General features: G+C 37.8%; 1 protein-coding gene across 2 annotated transcripts in view; it reads left to right on the top strand.

Annotated features, from left to right (window-relative positions):
• LOC101443045 (histone-arginine methyltransferase CARM1-like) overlaps nt 1-23,562 on the top strand; it is a 303,051-nt gene that overhangs the window by 277,305 nt on the left and 2,184 nt on the right. For both annotated transcript variants that reach the window (XM_058301776.2, XM_071216706.1), the window contains one exon: nt 18,579-18,668. In XM_058301776.2, the coding sequence (XP_058157759.1) occupies nt 18,579-18,668 (90 nt within the window). The remainder of the gene's footprint in view (nt 1-18,578; nt 18,669-23,562) is intronic.

Raw genomic sequence — 23,562 nt, 5'->3', positions numbered from 1 at the left:
GCTCCACTCCCCTGATCTGAGAGTTTGGTCCATATCCATTCAGGAGATTTTTTGTGCATATACTAACAAAATGGTTTTGTTTTTTAAAAAATTGCATACTACATTCTGCAACTAAGTTTTTCACTTAGTAATAAACCCTGGATCTTTACAGATAGATCTGCTTTATTCTTTTTAATAGATGTGTAGTGGTCTAGAACAGTGTAGGGATATACCTTAATGTCTTTTTTAAAAATCCTTGGTTGATTAATATTTAGGTGCTTCCATTTGGTTTGGCTTATGGTGCTTTTTGTTTGTTTTTGTTTTATTTTTGCCATTCCAAAACTCTGCAATAAGTATCCCTGAACATATAGTGTTTTAGTTTCCTTGGCTGTTCAAGCAAATGCCATGAAATGGGTTGGCTTAAAAATGGGGATTTATTAGCTCATAGTTTCTAGGAAAAAGTCCAAATCGAGGTATTGTAAAGACAATGTTTTCTTTCCAAATTTGTCAGTCTGGCTGCCATTGATCCTTGGTCCCAGGCACCTCTGTCACATGGCAGTGCACGTGGCAGCCTCTCCCTTCTCTTCCAGGTTCCATTGACCTTCACCTTTTTACTCCCCATGGCTTTCTCTCTCTCTAGCTGTATTTCATTCAGCTTAAAAAGGACTCCAGTAATAGGATTAAGACCCATCCTGATTGAGGTGGCCACACCTTAACTGAAGTTACCTCATCAAAATGTCTACTTACATTGGTTCATACCCACAGGAATGGATTAAGTTTAAGAACATTGTTTTCTGGGGTATATATTGCCAAACGACTACATTTGGCTTGGAAGATTACATGAGCATTTTCAATGAGATGCTTAGACCTGGAGAGGCTAGAACAAAGGGAATGTACATGTTACTCTCTGAATGATGCTACCTTTCTAGATGGTAGCGACAATTTATGCCATTTATCCAGCAATGGATAAGCGTGTCCATTTCTTCCCATATTTCCTTAATTGGAAGTTATCTATAATTTTTCCAACCTGATAGATCAAAAAATAATTTTAAAAATGACATCTTATTACTTTGGGTACCATCTCTTTAATTATTGATAAGGGTAGTTTTCTTTTCATATGGTCATATGTCTTCCAATTTAGACATCTCTATCAGAAAGTTATCCTTGCTGTTGATCCAGTATCTTACTCCCTGTAAATTCTAACCATTGTTCTTATTTGTTTCTGAACTCAAAACTGAATGGGTATGTTCCAACCTCCAGTGGTAATGATTTCAAAATTTGAAGAGTTCTATCAACTCTCCTTCCATTCTTCCTGCCTTCAGGCTAACATCCCCAGTTCTTCCCTCCTGCAAGAGTGATTTTGAAATAGTTGAAATCCTAGGTTATCTACCCTGGAAATACCCAGATTATCAATGTCCTCGTTTAATATATTTTTCCAGAACTATATAGAGGACTGGTAAGTGCAGGGTACAGAGAAAAAGTGACCACTGCTGTTTTGAATACTATACCTCTAATATTATAATTTAAGCTTGAAGTAGGTTTGGAGGTCATTTTACCTGACCCACATTAGGGTTATGGTAAATGAAATCCAATATATGTATATTCAAATGATCTTCTCTTAAGTCAGATTTCTCCCATATCTTAGTGTGAAGCTGATTTTTGCCAGCCTTAGTACAAATTTTTATACCTATTCCATTCACTAGTATGAAACCATACTAGTCAGTGGACTATTACATTTTTAATTTTTTGTGTTTAGCATATTAGTTATCCCTACCACTTGGTATCTTTTGCAAATTTAATAGGCAAATTTTTCTTTAAAAAAATATTAAGCAAAAAACCCCACAGATGTAATCTGTCTTCAAAATTAGCATAGATCCAAACTAATTCATACCCCTTGGATTTGGTCATGGAAATAGCTCAAAATCTACCCACCTGTAGCACTTTGATATAGTTACGAATTCCAAAAATATCTATTGGATTATGTTTGTAAACTGATCTATACCTGGGCATGATTAAATTATGATTAGGGCTTTGATTGGGCCATGGTGGGTGGGGACTCACAGATAAAAGACATGGCAAAGGACAGAGTTGGAGATTTTGATGTTGGAGGTTTTGATGTTGGAGTCTTAATGCTGGAGTTTTGATCCTGGAGCCTATGAAGTAAGCACACAGGATAAGAACACATAGGAATAGAGATGGCTCAATAGACACGGCAGAAGCCCCAGGGAGAGAGACAGAGCCATTCACTTGATAGTCTGCAGCTGACCTTGTGAAGAGAATAGAGGACCTGAGCCCAGAAAGAAATGAACCCTGGGAAGAGAGGAGCCCAAGTAGCCTGAACCCTGGCAGACACTGACAACCATCTTGCTCCAACACATGAAAATAGACATTGGTGAGGGAAGTAACTTATGCTTTGTGGCCTGGTGTCTGTAAACTCCTACCCCAAATTAATGCCCTTTATAAAAACCAACAGATTTCTGGTATTTTGCATCAGCACCACTTTGACTGACTAATATATTGCCTGTATTCATATCCAACCCAGAGTCTTCCATTCTAGGCCAGAAGGAAATATGGTACAACCTTTGTCCATTGTGAAATCCAGTGAAGCCTAATCTCTGGTTTCAACTTCATAGCCCATTCTAACCTTGCCAAAAAGAGAAATGAAGCCATCTGGACATAGCTTGAATTATTTATTTCCCTAATGAAACTGTGCCAGATCTATACCATAACTTTCTATCTCTTTAAAGAGGTATATAGTTGTTGTTTTTTTTAAATAGATGATAGAGGCACACTATTCACAATAAAAACATAAAAAGATTAACAGCGAAAATTCTTCTCACTGCTGGACGCCATTCAGGCCCTGTAGCAGTTTGATATGCTTATGTATTCCAAAAATAGATATTGGATTATGTTTGTAATCAGCTCTGTACCTAGGCATGATTAAGTTATGATTAGGGCTTTGGTTAGGCCATATCATTAGGGTGTTAAAAGAAATGGCAAAGGCCAGAATTTGAGGGTTTGATGTTGGAGTTTTAATGTTGGAGTTTGATGCTGAAGCCTTAAGCTGGAGCCCCGGTAAGTAAGCTTACAGAGGAAACAGAAGCAAGCCCCAGGAAGAGAGGAACCCTGAGCCCAGGAAAAAGCAAGCCCTTGGAAGAGAGGAACCCTAAACCCAGAGAGAAGCAAGACTCTGGAAGGGAAGAACCAAGGAAGCCTGAACACTGGCAGATGTTGGCAGCCATCTTTCTCCAATATGTGAAAATAAACTTTAGTGAGGGAAGTAACTTATGCTTTATGGCCTGGTATCTGTAAGCTCCTACCCCAAATAAATACCCTTTATAAAAACCAACAGATTTCTGGTATTTTGCATCAGTACTCCTTTGGCTGACTAATACAGAATTTGGTACTGAGGAGTGGGGAAGTGCTTTTGCAATTACTGAAATGGTGGAAAGGTTTTATAAATGGGTAAGGGGTATTTTTTGGAGGAATTGTGAGATGCTTGGTGGAAAAGGCCTAGATCACTTTGAAGAGACTGTTGATAGCAATATGGATGCTAAAGAGACTTTTTATGATGCCTTTGAAGTAAATGATAAAACTATTTTTGGAAACTGGAGAAAGGCAATCTGTGTTTTAAAGATACAGAGAACTTAGCAAGATTAACTTCTGGTGCTTTATGGAATGTAGAATTTGAAAATGGTGAGCCTGGGCATTAAGCTGAAGAAATTTCCAAAGTAAACCCAGAGAATGCAGCTTGACTTCTGCTTGCAGCTTATAGCAAAATGCTAGATGAGAAAAATATACCGAGGACTGAACTGTCAGGCACAAAGAAAACAAATTAATTCCGGAAATTCCAAGCCTCTGGAAATCAAGTTCGCAGAAGAAAGTACCCCATTGGAGGACTTAACTAAATTTGGAACTTGTAAGTCAGGATTGAAGATGCAGTTATCTCGGAAAGACTTGCAGAAAGTATTACTGTCTGATGGCCTGGACCCCTGCTTCCTGCATGCTAAACCAACAGATTTCTTCAGAGAGCTGTGTGAACAAAACCACCGTCAGCCTGGAATAAAAGGGACATGGAAAGGAGAGATTGAAGGAGAAACAGCTTTAAGAGGAAAACCATGGGAGCTGAGATCCAGAATTAAGACATCACTTTGGGCCAAATGAGGAATCCCACCCATGTGTACAGAGAGGGTGAGTTTGCACCAGCAGTTGAAGAAGCTGGATGGTCACACCTAATGTTCTGGGAGAGTTTTGCTGCCCCAGGGTACAGAGATGGTGGAACACATTCCCCAAGGATTATGGTGGCTAAGGTCAGCACCCCAAAGATCTGAGAGGGGTGGACCTGTCCCCCATGAATTAGGGAAGGCCAGGTGGTCAACTCATTGCTCTTAGAGGGTTGAGCCTGTTTGCCAAAGGTTAGGGGGTATGTTGTCTTCACATCACTTTACTAGGGGGGTTAAGACTCTAACCCAAGATTGAGTAAGGTGTAGCAATCACCCCCAACACTCTTGGAGGGTGAGGTCTGGAGCTTGGTCGACACCCAGATGCTTGATGAGGGTGGAACCAAGAAAATGGACATAGGGCAAGCATGTGGAAAGGGTGTGTTCCCATAAGGCACCAAAGAGAAGAAACCATCATCTTAAGAATGACTCTCAGACTGAAGTCGAATGGAGGATGCCCTGCAGGTTTACTGAACTGTAGAGGACCCATGACTCATGTTTCCCTCCCAATTTCTCCTTATTGTAATGAAAATGTTTATACTTTGTCCATTTGTGTATTGGAAACATAAATTATTTTATAAGTTTCAGAGGTCTAATAGCAGATAGGACTTTGCCCCAAGACAAACTGTATTTCTTTAAATTGATTGTGATATGATTTAGTACTTACACTGTTCTTGATTTAAGGTTTTTTTGAATATTGTAATGTCTTTTTGGAATTCAGAGGGTGGAGTGTAGCAGTTTGATATGGTTTTTCATTCCAAAAATAGATACTGGACTATATTTGTAATCTGATCTGTACCTGGTCGTGATTAGGACTTTGATTGGGCCAAGTCATTAGGGTGTTGAGTCCCCACCCATAAAAGACATGGCAAAGGAGAGAGTCTGAGGGTTTTTGATGTTGGAATTTTGATAGTGGAGATTGAAGCCTTAAGCTGGAGCCCGGGAAGTAAGCTCACAGAGGAAACAGAAGCAAGCCCTGGGAGGGAGGAACCCAGGAAGCCTGAACCCTGGCAGCCATTGGCACCCATCTTGCTCCAACACGTGAAAATAGACTTTGGTCAAGGAAGTAACTTATGCTTTTATGGCCTGGTATCTGTAATCTCCTACCCCAAATAAATACCCTTTATAAAAACCAACCAATTTCTGGTATTCTGCATTAGCACCCCTTTGGCTGACTAATACATGCCCTCACCATCCCCTCCCCCACCTCCACCCCTCATATTACCACTGCTCTTGCTTTCTTACATATCCTCTGAGTTCCATTTGGATATCTAATCAGCACATATTGCATTTGTAGCAATAGTCTACCACCAACAACCCCTGTTTATACCTAACATTTTATTTCCATTTTCTACATCTTAACTTTTTCACTTAATAATACATCTCAGATATTTCCATATCAGTACTTTGAGGTCTTTCTTATTCTATTCCTTGAGCTACTATATTTTCACGTCCATCATGGTCTTCCTTCATAAAAATGATTGTTTCTTTCACAGCATTGAGGGCTTCAGTATGGCTTTTTAAATCTCTGACAAAATATTTATGCACTTTTTTTATCTGCCCCATGGCATCATTTATCTAATGTGTTATTCTCATCTGTGGCTAAATTTTGCTACTTTTCCACTACTACTTTTTTCTAAAATCTTTATATTGGTGCTATGGTTGTTCACTATCAAATTAATGGGACTTTCCTGGATAGCTATTTATTTATTTATTTTAGAGATTTATTTATTTATTTCTCTCCCCTTCCCCCCCCCCACCCCCACCCCAGTTGTCTGTTCTCTGTGTCTATTTGCTGCGTGTTCTTCTTTGTCCGCTTCTGTTGTTGTCAGTGGCATGGGAATCTGTGTTTCTTTGTGTTGTGTCATCTTGTTGTGTTAGCTCTCCATGTGTGCGGTGCCATTCTTGGGCAGGCTGCACTTTTCTTTCATGCTGGGTGGCTCTACTTACAGGGTGCACTCCTTGCTCACAGGGCTCCCCTATGCAGGGGACACCCCTGCGTGGCAGGGCACTCCTTGCACTCATCAGCACTGCTCATGGGCCAGCTCCACATGGGTCAAGGAGGCCCAGGGTTTGAACCGTGGACCTCCCATGTGGTAGACAGATGCCCTAACCACTGGGCCAAGATTGCTTCCCATGGATCGCTATTTATAAGGAATATGTTCCTAAAATAGAGATGCGATAATCTACATGATATCTGTTTTTCTCAACCCAAAATCTCTCTCCATCTACACTGCCACAGAGCCACAGTGCTTTTTCTGCATGTTAGGCTTCCCTTGTGATTCTTTAATTAGCTCCTCTTCCTTTGCTCTTCTGAAAAAACCCCAGATCCAGGAGAATTTCTACCAGTCGCCCTACTCAGCCCAGTTCCTACAGAAGACCTTACAAACAAGGAATATAACTTTGCATTTCAGAAAGTGCTCCTCACCTTTGGATAGTGTACTTTTTCTGGCACTTTCTGAGACCTGCTGCCCCTGGGCCCTCTTTCCACTCTGTACTTTTGGGCTTTCTTCCATGTGGCTTCTAACCAACCTCAAATGCTTCAGCAGCCCTTAAACATATGTTGGAGACTACAGATTTTATCTTTTTCCTGGTTTCACAGAAAATGAGATCTGCAGTGTCTTTCTCATTCTCCTTGTTTCTGGATGGCTTCCAGGGAAAAAGTGGGAAATGCTGATCTATACCATGTTCATCCTGAAGTTACCACTTTCTTCCTAAATACTCATAAATTTGTTTAATGACCAGTTCTAAAAATATGCTAAGACTATTTTAGCCAACATCTGCCTGAACTTTGGGCTTTTGCATTTCCCCCTTTTTGCAAACAAAGATAATCTTTTGCCTTCAAATACTCGTTTCTTTTTTTTTTTAAGATTTATTTATTTATTTATTTATTTATTTATTTATTTATTTATTTCTCTCCCTTCCCCCCCGCCACCCCAGTTGTCTGTTCTCTCCATTTGCTGCATCTTCTTTTGTCTGCTTCTGTTGTTGTCAGCGGCTTCTGTTGTTGTCAGTGGCACTGGGAATCTGTGTTTCTTTTTGCTGCGTCATCTTGTTGTGTCATTTCTCCGTGTGTGTGGCACCATTTCTGGGCAGGCTGCACTTTCTTTGACACTGGGCGGCTCTCCTTACGGGGCGCACTCCTTGCGCGTGGGGCTCCCCTATGCGGGGGACACCCCTGTGTGGCAGGGCACTCCTTGCGCACATCAACACTGCGCATGGGCCAGCTCCACACGGGTCAAGGAGGCCCGGGGCTTGAACCGCAGACCTCCCATGTGGTAGACGGGTGCCCTAACCACTGGGCCAAGTCCGCCACCCTCATTTCTTTTTTAGGTATCTTAATTTGGAACTAGGTAAGGAAATTTAAATTATCTGATTGCCACATTACCTTTTCCTGACACATCTTAGATTTCATTCTTATCACATTTTCTACCCTTACCTCCTTTGTTGCCTCTGATAGGAAAGAAAGAAACAAACCATTTTCCTCACACACACCTGTCTCACGACTCCCAGGGTTCCTACAGCCTTTATTATAGCACCCATGTTTATTACCATTATTTCTATATACGAGCTTCCCGAGAGAGGGAATGAGTCTTATTCTAATCTCCTCACTTAACACATTTCGAGAATCCAGTTACATTGTAGAATAACTGATTAAATAAGTCATTGGCTGATACCCTTTACTTACTAGAGTCTAGCGCATTTGAAAAACGCAGCCTAAGATACCATAGGCGTGCAAAACTTCGTAGGAGGAAGAAAGGGAGTGAGGGAGGAAGTCCTTTATCTTTTTTTTTTTAAGATTTTATTTTTTATTTATTTTTCTCCCCTTCCCTCCGCCCCCCCCCCCCCCATTTTCTGCTCTCTGTGTCCATTTGCTGTGTATTCTTCTGTGACTACTTCTATCCTTATCAGCAGCACCAGGAATCTGTGTTTCTTTTTCTTGTGTCTTCTTGCAGTGTCAGCTCTCCGTGTGCGGCACCATTCCTGGGCAGGCTGCACTTCCTTTCGCGCTGGGCGACTCTCCCTACAGCGCACACTCCTTGCGCGCATCAGCACTGCGCATGGGCCAGCTCCACATGGGTCAAGGAGGCCTGGGGTTTGAACCGTGGACCTCCCATGTGGTAGGTGGACACCCTATCCGTTGGGCCAAGTCCACTTCCCAGAAGTCCTTTATCTTATCTTATCAGTGAAAAGAGAGAAGGTTTTGAAGTCCAATATATTCTGGTTTGATGTCTTTTCTACATGCTTGTTAGTACTTTAGTGACCTGGGGCACATTAATTCATCTCCCTATCACCCCAGTTTACTCAATTCCTCATCTACAAAGTAGAATTTAAAATAATTGTCTTGCCAGGCTTTTGCAAATATTAAAGGAGAGAACCTAGCATAGTGATGAGCACATAGTAGGACCACAGTAAATCTCAGTTCCATTTCCTCTTCCCTCATTTTACTTCTTCCTCCCTGTGTGCCTCTTGAGATTTTTTTTTTTTAATGGAATCCAGAGGCTATTCTGGAGATTACTCTTTTTTTTTTAAGTTTTTATTTATTTATTTCTCTCCCCACCCCCCTTCCCAGTTGTCTGTTCTCTGGGTCTATTTGCTGCGTCTTCTTTGTCCACTTCTGTTGTTGTCAGCGGCACGGGAATCTGTGTTTCTTGTTGCGTCATCTTGCTGTGTCAGCTCTCTGTGTGTGCAGCGCCACTTCTGGGCAGGCTGCACTTTCTTTCGTGCTGGGCAGCTCTCCTTACGGGGCACACTTCCTGCACATGGGGCTCCCCTATGTGGGGGACAACCCTGCATGTCACGGCACTCATTGCACACATCAACACTGTGCATGGGCCAACTCCACATGGGTCAAGGCGGCCCAGGGTTTGAACTGTGGACCTCTCATGTGGTAGACAGACACCCTAATCACTGGGCCAAGTCTACCGCCTCGAGATTTTTTAAATTATGGTTTTTCTTGTTTTTCTCAAGAACCTCAGCATTTATTCAATGTTGGCCCTTTTCACACTATTTTTTTCAGTAAGGTGCTATCTCTTTGCACTGGCTCAAGATCTCCTCCTTCTTTACTCTCAAATATTCCTTTGAACTCTGAACTCCTGGGAGAGTTCCCTGTGCAGTCACTCCAGTGTGAAAATGACTGCCCCTTACTTTCCTGCCATGACCATTTAGGACGGTATTGTAGCATTTTGTTTTTGACAGCCTCCCATCACTCTTGAGCTATCCTTTATTGCTCTGGATGATAAAATAGAACCAATCTTTTTATGAACTTATGAAATCTGTGGCCCTAAAATTCACATAAATGGTCTCCAAAGCTTTGTAATCATGTGCATCTATGAGTAAAATACTCTGTGTGTCCTCCCAAGTATATGAATATTTATCTTTTAAATATATACGTGTACTTCTATAGCAATGATGATATAATAATATAGAAAGCTTGGTACTGATTTCTCCCTCTGTCGCTTTTCTCGCTCTGTATCCACACACATGCATGTATATACACACATACATACACATATATGTGTGTATATACGTAAATGTGTTTATGTACACATTTGTGTGTTAGTATATATAAATTTACATATTATGTATTTTATAGGACAAACAGATTAAAAATTAATTGAAAAAATATAGGCTAGATTTTTTTCATTTTAAAATTTTTTATTTAAATATATCATTCATATGTGAACATATGAAACAAACCAGTATAACATACCAGGCTCCCATACATCACCCCACCACCACCGCCTTGCTTTAGTTGTGGACCATTTGTTGCAAATGATGAAAGAACATCATCAAAATATTACTATTAACTATAGTCCATATCTTACATTTGATGACTTTTTCTCCCAACCCACCCTATTATTAATAACCTGTGTTAGTATTATATATTTGTTATAGTTTGTGAGAGAATGTTCTCATGTTTGTTTTGTTAACCACAGTCCATCATCCACCACAGGATTCACTGTGTTATACAGTCCCATGCCTTGTGCAATCCATTCAAAGTACATATCCAGTGGCTCTCATTTTTATCACCAAATTGTGCTGTCATCACCTCAGTCAGTTTTAGAGCATTTTCATTACTTAAAAAGGAATCCTGTTCTCCCTTATACTCCCATATTGTTGACCATTAGAATTGATAGAGTATCTTCTTTGCCATTGCTGCAAAACTATTACAATATTACTGTTAGCTATTGTCCAAAAGTTAAATTAGTTGAAATTTTCCCATGTATCACCATATTCCTAATATTTTGTAATAGAAAACCATTCTTATGTTTATATTATTAACCACAATTTTTATCCACCACCAAGCCACTGTTATACAGTCCATCGATTATCCTCTAGCTTCCTTTCAATTGACATTTACATACCTAGACTACCCCCTTTCAGCCACAATCACATTTATAAATCCTTAGTGTTAGTTATAGATAATAAAATGTGCTACCATCAACTTTGTTCATTTCCACATGTTACAATAAACCTTATTAAAAATTCTACATACATTAAGTAGCAGCTCCCCCATCTCCACCCACATTCTGTCTCCTAGTAACCTGTACCCCAGAGTTTACCTCCATGAATTGACTCAGTATTTAGTTCATATTAGTGGAGCCAAACAGTATTTGTCCTTTTGTGTCTGGCTTATTTCACTCAACACAATGTTCTCAAGATTCATCCATGTTGTCATATGCATCCCGATTTCATTTCTTCTTACAGATTAATAGAATTCCATTGTATATATGTACCACATTTTGTGTATCCATTCATTTGTTAATGGACACCCGCATTGTTTCCATATTTTAGCAATTGAAAATAATGCTGCTATGAACATCAGTATGCAAATATCAGTTTGCATCCTTGCTTTCAGTTCTTCTGAATGTATTACTAGTAACAGGATTGCTGGATCATACAACAGTTCTATATTTAGTTTCTTAAGGAACCATAAAACTATCTTCCACAGAGGCTGCACCATTCTACATTCCCACCAACAGTGAAGGAATGTCCTTATTTCTCCACATCCTCTCCAGCACTTGTAGTTTTCTGTTTTGTTTTGTTTTTAAATAATGGCCATACCAAAAGGTATGAAATGATATTTCATTGTAGTTTTGATCTCCCTTTCCCTAATAGATAGTGATGTTGAACATTTTTTCATGAGCTCTTGGGCATTTGTATTTCCTCTTTGGAAAAATGTCTATTTAAGTCTTTTGCCCATTTTTTGATATGGGTACTTGTCTTTTTATCATTGAGTTGTCTGATCTCTTTATATAAATGGATATCAAACCCTTATCAGATATATTTCCAAATATTTTCTCCTGTTGAGTAGGCTGCCTTTTTACTTTCTTGACAAATTCTTTTGGAGCACAAAAGTCTTTAATTTTGAGGAGGTCCCATTTGTCTGTTTTTGTTTTCATTGCTCATGCTTTGGGTATAAGGTTTAAGAAACCACTACCTACCATCAGGTCTTGAAGACCTACATTTTCTTCTAGGAATTTTATTCTTGTCCCTTTTATATTTAGGTCTTTGTTGCAGTTTGAGTTAATTTTTCTATAAGGTGTTATCCTAGCACCAGTTTTTGAATAGACAGTTCTGGCCCAGCTGTATGGGTTTGACAGACCTGTCAAAAATCACTTGGCCATTGGTGTGAGGGTCTATTTCTGAGTTCTCAATAATGGCTCCATTAGTCAATATGCCTATCTTTATGCTAGTACCATGCTGTTTTTAACCACTGTAGCTAAGTAATATGCATTACAGTCAGGAAGTGAGAGACTTCCAACTTTGTTCTTTTTTTTTAAGGCATTTTTGGCTATTTGGGGCCTCTTACCCTTCCAAATAAATTTGATAACTGGATTTTCCAATTATGTAAAAAATACTGTTGGAAGTTTTATTAGCATGGCATTGAATCTATAAATCAATTTGGCAAGACTTGACATCTTAATGATATATAGCCCTCTAATCCATGAACATGGAATGTCCTTAGTTAAATATATTCTTAAAAGTTTGATTCTTTTAGTCACTATTATAAATGGGATTTTTCCTTCCTCCCCAGATTGCTCATTAGTAGTTTATAGAAATCTTATGATTTGTGCATATTGTTCTTGTATCCTGCCACTTTGCTGAACTGGTATTAGCTCTCGTAGCTTTGCTGTGGATTTTTCAGGATTTTTCTCGTATAGGATCGTATCATCAGAGAATAGTGAAAGTTTTACTCTTTCCTTTCCTATTTGGATGGCTTTTATCTCTTTGTCTTGCCCAGTTTCTCTAGGTAGAATTTCTAGCACAATAATAAATAATAGTGGTGTTATCGAGCATACTTACCTTGTTCCTAGTCTCAGCATGAAAGCTTTCAGTTTTTCACCAAAGAGTACAATGTTAACTGTGGGTTTTTCATATATGTACTTTATCAGGTTGAGAAAGTTTCCTTCTATTCCTATCTTTCAGAGTCTTTTTATCAAGAAAGATGTTGGATATTGTCAAATGCCTTTTCTGTATCAATCAAAATCATCATGTGATTTTTCTTCCTCGATTTAGTAACATGGTATATTATATAGATTGATTTTCTTATGTTGACCCATGCTTACATACCTGGGATAAAACCCACCTGATTATGATGTATAATTCTTTTAATGTGCTGATGTATTCAATTAGAAATATTTTATTGAGGATTTTTGCACTATATTCATTAGAGTAATTGGTATATAATTTACTTTTTTCCTGGTATCTTTATCTAGCTTTGGTATTAGGGTGATGTTGGTATCATAGAATGAATTGGGTTGCATTCCTTCCTGTTCAATATTTTGGAAGCGTTTGAGCAAGATTAGCATTAATTCTACTTTGAATGATTGGTAGAATTCACCTGTGAAGCCATCCAGGCCTGGGCTTTTCATTTCTGGGAGGTTTTTGATGACTGTTTCAATCTCTTTACTTGTGATTGGTTTGTTGAGGTCTTCTATTCTAGGGTCAGAGTAGGTTGTTTGTGTGTTTCTAGGAATTTGTCCATTTTCTGCCTGTTGCCTAATTTGTTGGTGTACATTTGTTCATAGTATCCTCTTACGGTCTCTTTCATTTCTGTGAGGTCAGTAGAAATGTTGCCTCTCTCGTCTCTGAATTTATTTATTTGTATCTTCTGTTCTTTTCCTTTGTTAGTCTAGCTAAGGGTTTGTTAACTTTATTGATTTTTTCAAAGAACAAACTTTTGGTTTTGTTAATTCTCTAATTGTGTTTTTTTATTCTCAATTTCACTTATTTCTCTGATTTTTGTTATTTCCTTCCTTCTGCTTGCTTTGAGATTAGTTTCCTGTTCTTTTTCTAGTTCCTGCGGGTGTTAAGTTAGGTCATTGATTTTAGCTCTTTCTTCTTTTTTAATGTATGCGTTGAAAGATATAAATTTCCCTCTCTGCTCTGCCTTTGCTACATCCCATCAGTTTTGATATGTTGTATTCTTGTTTTCATTCATCTGTAGATATTTACTGATTGATTTCTCTTGCAATTTCTTCTTTGACCCACTGATTATTTAAGAGTATGTTGTTTAACCTCCCTATATTTGTGATTTTCCTTTTCTCCACCTGTGATTGATTTCCAGCTTCATTCCATTATGATCAGAGAAAGTGCTTTGAATGACTTATATTTTTTAAAAATTTATTGAGACTTGTTTTGTACCCCAACATACAGTCTATCCTGGAGAAAGATCCATGAACACTTGAGTAGAAAGTATATCCTGGTGTTTTCAGGTACAATGTTCTATATTTGTCTGTTAGGTCTAGTTCATTTATCTTATTATTCAAGTTCTCTGTTTCCTTATTGATCCTTTATTCAAATATTTTGTCCAAATATGAGAGTAGTATATTGAAATCTCCGACTATTATTGTAGAGCAGGTGTTCTTAACCTTTTTTGTTCCACAACCCTTTTGCCAGTCAGGTGAAAACTATGGACCCCTTACCATGCTATGCTGTGTACTATTTAATAAATATATCACACCTACACCAACACATTCCCATAACAATAATGTTATTTTTAATTTCTCTTAAAACTCATGAACCCCTTTTAAGAACCCCTTTTATAGAAATAGCTATTTCTCCCTTCAGTTTTGCCCATGTTTGCTTCATGTATTTCAGGGCACCCTGGTTAGGTGCATAAATATTTATTATTGTTATTTCTTCTTCATGAATTGCTCCTTTTATTAATCTATATTTCCCTCTTTGTCTCTTAAAGCAGTTTTGCATTTGAAGTCTGTTATGCCCAATATTAATGTAGCTACTCCAGCTCTTTTATTATTACTGTTTGCATGGAACACCTTTTTCCAACCTTTCACTTTCAGCCTATTTGTGTCCTAGCATGTAGGGTGACTCTCTTGTAGACATCCAGTAGATATATATATATATATATGCCTATTATTTATTTTATAAGAGATTAAAATAGAAAATTTTAAAGATGAATTGAAAAAAATAGATATAGGCTGATTGTTGAAAATGTTTGAACCTCTATGAAGACCTACTATACCCAGGTTTGCCAGGGAATTTGGCATGGAGAGAGTTTGATGACCTATGTAGTTTAAAAACTGTAAGAAATGCTGATAAAGCAATTAAAGTTTTTGACACTTCAAGCATTAGCCTAATGACCATTTCTAAACTGCTTTGCCTTGGATTTCACATAAATGAACACTTTCACTGGCCATTCATTTGAGCAGCTACATCAGTAGGAATTATGGGAAGAAATTATTTTACAAGATCAGGTGCAGTGAAGTAATAGTATGTACCAGTGTAGCAGCTTTAAATGATATTTCTTTGTCATGTAGTGTTATTCAGATTATTCTAGCTGTGACCCATGTGCCTATCATACTGTTGGTACTTACACACTATGTTATACCACATTATTTAAGAAATAACTAGAGTCTTATCTGAACAATCTCCCCTTTGCAAAACCTGAGGAAGTAGATGAACCAAATTAAAATCTTGACTCAGTTGATTAGAATCCAGCATTCACCTAGTATTCAAAATATCTTTGGTATATTGACTAAAAATTTTAAAATCATAGTTCAGTATTTTCTTCCCATACCACAATGTCTTGTCCCACATTCACTCTGGGGCACATGCAAACCCCTTTGAAGAACACTAGTCTAGAGACCATTCTCTGCTGAATGGTCCTTTTATCTATTAGGTAACCCTCAGTGACTTGGATCATTCTTTCTCAAGCTTCCTGCCACCTTGTTTCTTCATCTCATTCTTCCTCAATGACCAACATTAAGTCTAGTGAAGGAGTTCCCACTATTGTATCCTCTGTTTTCTGTAAGATGAAATTATCATGAATTACCACATTCTCTGGGAAAACATGTATGATCTGCATGTTTCGTTCCCAAGTTCCTGATATTGCAAAAGAAATGTTTGTCTCTTGTATCTAATCCTAGAACTAAGGTAATGTCCTTACTTATGCCTCTTGCTCTGTCTATAAGATTTAAATTGAATAAGGCTGGCAAAAAAAATAGATATTCTTAATATACATTGCCAAATACCTGATATAGATGAGTTAATAATTATTTAGGGTCCTGTAGACACAGTTCTTGGAAGATTGTTGATTATTGGTTGCTTCATAAACATTGCACATCAATTATTGAGCTTGGGGTTGGCCTTTTGGATATATTGGCACTAGCATGATACAGCCCCAATAGAAATTATTGCATCTAACTGTAGTTTTAGGTGTGCACACTTTCTTCCTGGTCAGGTGAGTCATGATCAGATAAGTGAACCCTCCCCTCTCCTTTTCCCTTGCTTCCCCCCACCCCAGACAATTAAAGAGATTTTGGGAACAATTCTCAGCATTTTAGTGACAAATTGAGCCATGATGCTCCCTATTTTTTGTTTCCATTACAGAAGATAGGGCTTTGATAGGTAAAGAAGAGGAGTGGGCTTTGAAAAGTGAACATGAATTAGCAATGTTATACTGAGTATTATGGAAAAGAGCCTTCTGAAGGCCCTATAGAAAGAATTTATTGATTGTTCTTCTCAGTCTCAGCAGGAACCATTCAGTTCTTATTTGTGACAAATCTGATTCATATATGCCTCCTCAAACAACACATTCACACCTACTGTGGAGTACCCAGTTTCTGCTTTAGGTTCTATATTAATTACCTCAGATATTGTTAAGAAGGCATCATCCATTTGGCAAAATGTGTAGGTCTGTCTCTCCCCAACTGATTTACCAGGGTGATCTCTCAGCCTTGCTATGATCCCAGTAAGTGTTGACCCTCTCCTGAGGAGGACATCACTCAATGTCTAGTGTCCCTGGAATCCACCTTCAAGTATCAACAGTGCAATGAACTATAGGATATGGGGATCATGGAAGAAAAATTTTAAAACAAAACATAATCTGGATCAATTAGACATAATCTTGATTGATTTTTTTTTTTTTTTTTTTTTTTGAGGTACCAGGGCTGGGTATTGAATCCAGGACTTACTTTGTAGGAAGCCAGTGGTCAATCACTGAGACACAACGGCTCCCCTGAGTTGATTTTTTCATTTGTCTACTTGTTTGTTGTTCTGGTTTTAGGAGGCACTGGAAACCAAACCTGGGACCTCCCATGTGAGAAGCAGGCGTTCAACCCCTTGAGCTACATCTGCTCCCCATGATTGATTTTTTAAAATTTGCAGATGTGTTTACCCCTTACTTGGTTTGACCCCAAAAACTTCTAGAACTCGAGTTAGTTTCACAAGGTCTGACGTGATATTCAGTTCTATCCAGGCCACTATTAGCAGTGATGGGTGGGAGTGGAGATAGAGAAATAGCCATTATTATTCATCAGACATTGCTCACTAGTATTTGGAATTTTAAAAAGAAGTTCATCTTTTCTAGTAATCAAAGTCAAATTAAAATAATCAGTAACATTTGAACCCCAAATATTTAAATATTAAGGATTGGAAAGTGTGCAGTGAAATTAGCACATTCATCTTTGTAGTAGAGGTGTAATTTGGTAAATTTCCTGGAAAACATTCTAAAAGCAATAAGAATCAAGAACTTTAATTATGTCAATGTGCTTTTGCTCAGTGAGTCTAGCTTTAGGAATTTTTAAAAAATTTATAGAGAAATTGTGGATTTATAGACCAATCATGCATAAATACAGGATTCCCCTATACTACCCTATTATTAACACCTTGCATTGGTGTGGTACATTTGTTATGATTGATGAAAGCACATTTTTACAACTATATTATTAACTATGTTCCATGATTTAATTTAGGGTTCACAGTTTGTGTGGTGCAGTTTCATGGATTTTTAAAATATTTTTTATACTATTACTATGTTTACAACCTAACATTTCCCCCTTTTTACCACATTCATATATATATTTCAGTGCTGTTATTTTAACATAACTCTAAGAATTTATCCCAAGGAAATAATCATAGATGGGACATAAAATTGTCTTATAAGAATACCCTTTGCATCATTACTGTGAAAACCTCAGTTTTTGTTATTATAAAAATAGTGTTATTATAAAATATATTCAACAATAGTTATTAAATGTACTATCATCACTAATACTATTAGAAATATATGTTCGAGAATTGTCATATGACATGAGATAAATGCTTGCTATAATATAAAATAAAAGCAAGATCAGAAGCAATATTTAAACATCATTTTCTTTAAAATTTACATCTATAAATATATATAGAGAAAAAAACATAGAGAAATATTCTACAATGTTAGCTGAGAGAATCTTTGTCTAGTGACAATATGGATAATTTTATTTTCTCTTTTTTCCTTATTTTCCATTTTTTTCTACAGTGAATATATAACTTTTAAAATCAGAAGAAATGTAAATATTCTTAAGAATGATTTTTTTAAAAAGCCCCACAAACTTGGCCCCTTCTGATTAGTCATCAGAGATATATGACATTGCTTATTCTTCTCAGCCAATTCCTCTCACTGTAATTGTATGAGCCTTCATTTCGGGCCTCCAAAGATCAGTCACATTTGTTAGCTGTTATATGATCATTGGGGATTTTAGCTCAGCCAATCCTTCCATGATTAAGATTGTTTTGGTATCTCACTGATGACACATCAAGTGTCTCTGATACGTAAAGCCATTCTCTATCATGGGTGTTGGTAGAGCCCCAACCACCGAAAAAAAGTTAAAAAAGCGAAGAAAGAAAGAAAAAATCCTTATACCCTCCAGAAGGACCATTATGTTTGAAATGTTTAGATCAAGAAGTTGTTTCTGTCAACCGCCTTTAACAAATAAGCCAGGTCTTCAGATGCCTCTGCCAATATAAATGGCATCCAAATAAGCAAACACGTCCTCTCAATACCCTCCTGAAGGAGGCCTGTGTGAAAGGTGTGTGTGTGACTAGCTAACCAGCCTGTGCGATCATGTGTTTTTCTCTGCAATACAGACAAAGCTATGATGTACAGATTGTGGCGCTGGTGAACCAGACAGGCTTCAGGTCTGGGAACATCCTTGATCTAAAGAATCCCTTCTTTAGGTAAGAAAATTCAGCCATTTCTCACCTACGTATTTAAAATCTCAGTTGACCATATGACCAGGTAAAGGGGTTCAGAACAATCTCATCTTTCCTACAAGGAAAAAAAGTTATCTACTAGTCCTCTCTCTCTCTCTAAGGAAACTTGCATTCTGATGTAGAGTCATTTAATTACCTTCCATTAAACAGAATTCGATAAATAAAATCTAGTATGAAAAAAAAGTACTGGAAAGTTCTGAGAAGTGATTTCTCATCCTAGCTGAGCTATAACTCGCTTTGTCTCTCGGACAAAGCCCTTTTCCCTCTCTGGCATTTGGTTTTCTCGTCTCAAAATGTGGGGTTTAACAATGATCTCCTTTGACCTTCTTTCACCAAGGGAGGGCTTTATGTAGCAGTTACTCAAGTGCATCTAAAACATGAATCCATTTAAATACATTTTTAAGTCTCATCTGGCATGTAAATCATGTAAGTCAAAATATACCTCTCTTTAGAAGCTGTACAGATTTTGTCTGATGCAAAGAACTTTCCACAATGAGATGGATACAGCAAATGCTTCTGGAGGGACCCCCTCATCTTTACGTCTATTCAAAATGGCCAATTAAAACTCCACATGATGTCAACTACACAAATAAAACCACTGGCCACTGTCCTTCTTGACTTCCTTATTAAAAAGAGATTTTTTTCCCCTCATATTGTCATGTCTCCCCCAAGCTTTTATTCAAAATCTGTCTCTATGGTATTGAAAAGCTTGAACAGAAAAAGAAACTCAGAAAACTAAACCAAGAATACCTTGGCAGAGACGGGAAAATGAAATTTTGCCCTTGAAGCAGGAGAGGAAAAAAACAAACAAAACAGGCAAACTGTGATAATTGCACGTTATGAGTGCAAGTTGTCACACATGGTGTGACTCTTTGAAAACTATTGCCAGTTACGGATATGGATTTGATCTTTCATTCTGAGGGCAAGGAGAATTCCTCATTCTCACCGTACGTAGTCATGCCTTGTTGAGCAAAGGGCACAGGTTTTGTCCTCAGAGATAAAAAGGGCTGCACTACTCACTAACATAGTGACCACTTGATACAAGTTACTTAACCTGTCCACGCCTCAGTTTTCTCATCTGTAAAATGGGAAAACAACACATACTTCACTGGGATGCTGCCAGGATAGCATAACAAGTCCAAGTACATCACAGGTCACATAATTGGTGCTCAATATATGCAATGCAATAAAATACATTTTCTTTCATCCTCCTATTTTCCTCCCTTTTACTCTCTTAATAAGGTAAATGGGCAGACAAATTAAGCTGAGGAGGATGCTTAAAAATGTGACTCCCTTTAGAATTCCAGGGATTAATTATATTTCTTCATCAACCCTTCACTGATATCTAGGTATCATTGTGCTCAATGGAGCTATGGGCTAAATGACAGAATCTTGAAGAGTGCTTAGGATATAGTAGATGCTTGGTTAAATACTCCACATGGTAGTGCCCTTCTCTGCCCCCACCCCCATTCAGTTCCAACCTGGATTTGCTACCACAACAACCTATAAGCAGCATAAATATATATGTATATGTGAAGTGGGGATGGTGGGACTAAAGTAAATGGTAATACCTGAAAGAATTATTGGTAATTTAGCACCAAAATAAAGAACTTTTTTCCTCATTGTTTTTTTTATTCTACCCACTCGGGGGGCACAACAGAACCTACTGACACACAAAGACAAGATTATTCATTTTTGCTTTTTGCCATCTGATATCATCAGAACATCAATGGGCATACTAAGAACATCACAAGATCAGCATTTAGTTACTAAAAGCATGAGCATCCACTGTTATATATAATGCAAAACTTTGTTTTTCCTTTGGGAGAAACCTTTATTTTGAATATTAATTATTTTAAGGTAATCTGAAAATAAAAGAGCTAACAGCTGTCACTTAAAGTGAACTAAAGGACAGAGCTACTTTATCAGACAGGGAAAGCTCTCTGATAACCCAGCAGATTTTCCAAGAACAGTGAGCCCAGTCCTTCATCTTTCAAGTTCAACAAAACATGTCCCCGGATGTACAGAAACTTGGCCTAGGTCATTCCCAGCTGTTCCACTTACTGTATTGGGCAGCAGAGAAACAGCAGTGACCAGGACAGACAATCCCTGCCTTCATGAAACTTGCATTCTAGTGGGAAGGAGGCAGGCATTACAGAGCTATTTGCAGAATTGATTACATCATCGCAATAGTAGTAATGCCATGAAGGAGAAATAGAGGGTGCTAAGAGAGTTTTTATTGGGAGACATAACCCACAGCAGAGTTTTAATCCAGGAAAACAGCCACTAACAGTACCCCAAACTCAGAAACACAGCTGAAGCTGCCTCAGAACAAAAGGATAAATTTATTGTACTTTGTTATAAATTGTCCCTTTAAAGGGACTATGGAGCTCAAAGTTTCCAGTTCGAACTTAAGATCTTAATCAAGCTTCTTTCCTCTGCAAAGCTTCAACAAGCCTGACCTTTGGGTTAGATGCCTCTCCCACATCACTCAGAGAGCCTTGTGCAGACACCACGGTGAGGACGCTCACTCCAGGTTCAAAGTTTGTTTTACTTGCCTGCAACCTTTCATACCGTGAGCACAGGATCTTGTCTACTGCTCTTGGTAGCACAGTGTTACACAATAGGTGCTGGATAAATGTTTGACGAATGAGTAAATAAATATGCACCTGATGGAATTCCTGGTGGGTTCCTAAAAGCGATAAACTTGTGATCACAAGGCCCTGTACCAAAGATTATTTAATCTTCTCTGCTAGCACCATGAGCAAGAGATCTGTTATAGTCAAAGCGTCTGATGAAACAACTTGATCTTTTTTCCCCAAAACACTAAGTTCTCTGAATTCCCTCATTTAAATACCTTCCTGCCTTTACTCAACCAATATTTATGGAGCAATTAGTATGTGCTGGTCTCTGTTTTGGGGGCTGGGGAATAACAGAGAATGAAATAGATTTTGTGGTTCTAGAAAGTCTCATGGTTTGATGTCTCCCAATAATCATCAAATAAGTAAACAAATAAGATCATTTCAGATAGTCAAGTTTTCTGAACAAGATAAGCAAAGTAATATCTACCTGATTTTAAGACTTTGCAACAAAGTTACAGTAATCAACAGAGTGTGGTATTGATGAAATAATAGACATATATAATAGATCAATGGAACAGTAAAGAAAGGTCAGAAATAGACCAAACATATGCAGGCAATTGATTTTCTACAAAGGAGAAATAGAGACATAATAGAGTTTCAAAAATGGTGCCAGAATAATTGAATAACAGTATACAAAAAAATGAACCTTGATCTGTATCTCATGCCATCTACAATGGATCATAGGTTTAAATGCAGAACCTAACCTATAAAACTTCTAGAAGAAAACATAGGAGAAAATCTTTGTGACCTTGGGTTTAGACAAGGCTTTCTTAGATATGACACCAAAAGCTCAATTCATAAAAAGAAAAAAACGATAAATGGGAATTTATCAAAATGTAGAAATTCTGATCTTTAAAATGTACAGTAAGAGAATGAAAAGACAAGTCACAAACTGGGTGGAAATATTTGTAAATCACATGTCTAAAAAAGGACTTGTATCCAGAATATAATCTCAATATAATACTCTCTAAATAAGTCAACAATAAAAAAAAAACTCAATTTAAAAATGGACAAAAATCGATACTTCACCAGAGAAGATAAAAATAGCACACAAGCACATGAAAAAATGATCAGCATTGTTAGACATTGGGAAATGCAAATTAAAGCCACAATATACTACTACCCACCAACAGGATAGCTAAAATAAAATTTAAAATTTTGATAATACCAAGGGCTGGTCAGGATATGTTGCTACTAGAACTCTCAGTCATGGCTGGTGGGAACACAAAATGGTGCTGTCATGATAGAAAATTGTTTGACAGTTACTTACATAGTAAAACCTTCATTTACCAAATAACCCAGCAATCCCACTCCTAGGTATTTGCACAAGCAAAATGAAAACTTAAGTTCACACTAAAAACTGCGTGTGAATGTTTATTATGGCTTGATTTGTGATCACCAAAACTTGGAAACAGTTTAAATGTCCTTCAAATGGAGAATGAATAAACAAACTGTAGTCCATCCACACAGTGGAAATAAGACTGGGCAATAAAAAGGAAACTCTGATACATGCAACAGTATGGATGAGTCTCAAATCCACTACACTAAGTGAAAGGAGACAGACTATGTTATTACATTTGTATGACATTCTGGAGAAGGCAAAATTATTGATACAGAAAACAGATCAGGGTTTGCCAGAGGCTGGGTTTGGGGGAAGTGTTCACTCTAAAGGGTCATTGAACTTTTCTAAATCTTGATTGTAGTGATGGTCCTACATGACTGTAGCATTTGTCAAACTCACAGAACTATACATTAAAAAGAGTGAATTTTACTGTACCCAAAACAAAAAAAAAAATCAAATCACATAAAAACTTTTAAGTTTCTTTTTAAAGAAACTATTTCAGATGGCTCACAGATGGGGCAGGAAAAAAACCACCTAGAGTGATAGGCTAGAGAGTGGCAGGGCCAGGAAAGTAGGAGGTGGGTGTTATTTGCATTGAGTGGTCAAAGCGGCCTCTCAGAAGAGGCAGCATTTGAGTGAAGCCCTCAGTAACTGCAAAGAACCCACGTGGGCAGGTAGCCAAGCAGAGCCTTCCAGAGGAGAACAGGAAGGGCCTGGGCTTAAGGCAAAATGAACCTAGGGTGTGCCAAGAAGAGAAATATGCCAGTGCTGTTGTCTTTGTTATAAACCATTTTCTTTCAGTGAAGGAAAATCTGGATCATCGTTTCGGATCTGAATTTAGGCTATGCATAATCAAACTTACTAAATATAGATC

This window comes from Dasypus novemcinctus, chromosome 8 (assembly GCF_030445035.2).
Source record: "Dasypus novemcinctus isolate mDasNov1 chromosome 8, mDasNov1.1.hap2, whole genome shotgun sequence".
In the NCBI taxonomy this organism is placed as follows: Eukaryota; Metazoa; Chordata; class Mammalia; order Cingulata; family Dasypodidae; genus Dasypus; species Dasypus novemcinctus.
This window is presented reverse-complemented; position numbering and strand designations above follow the sequence as displayed.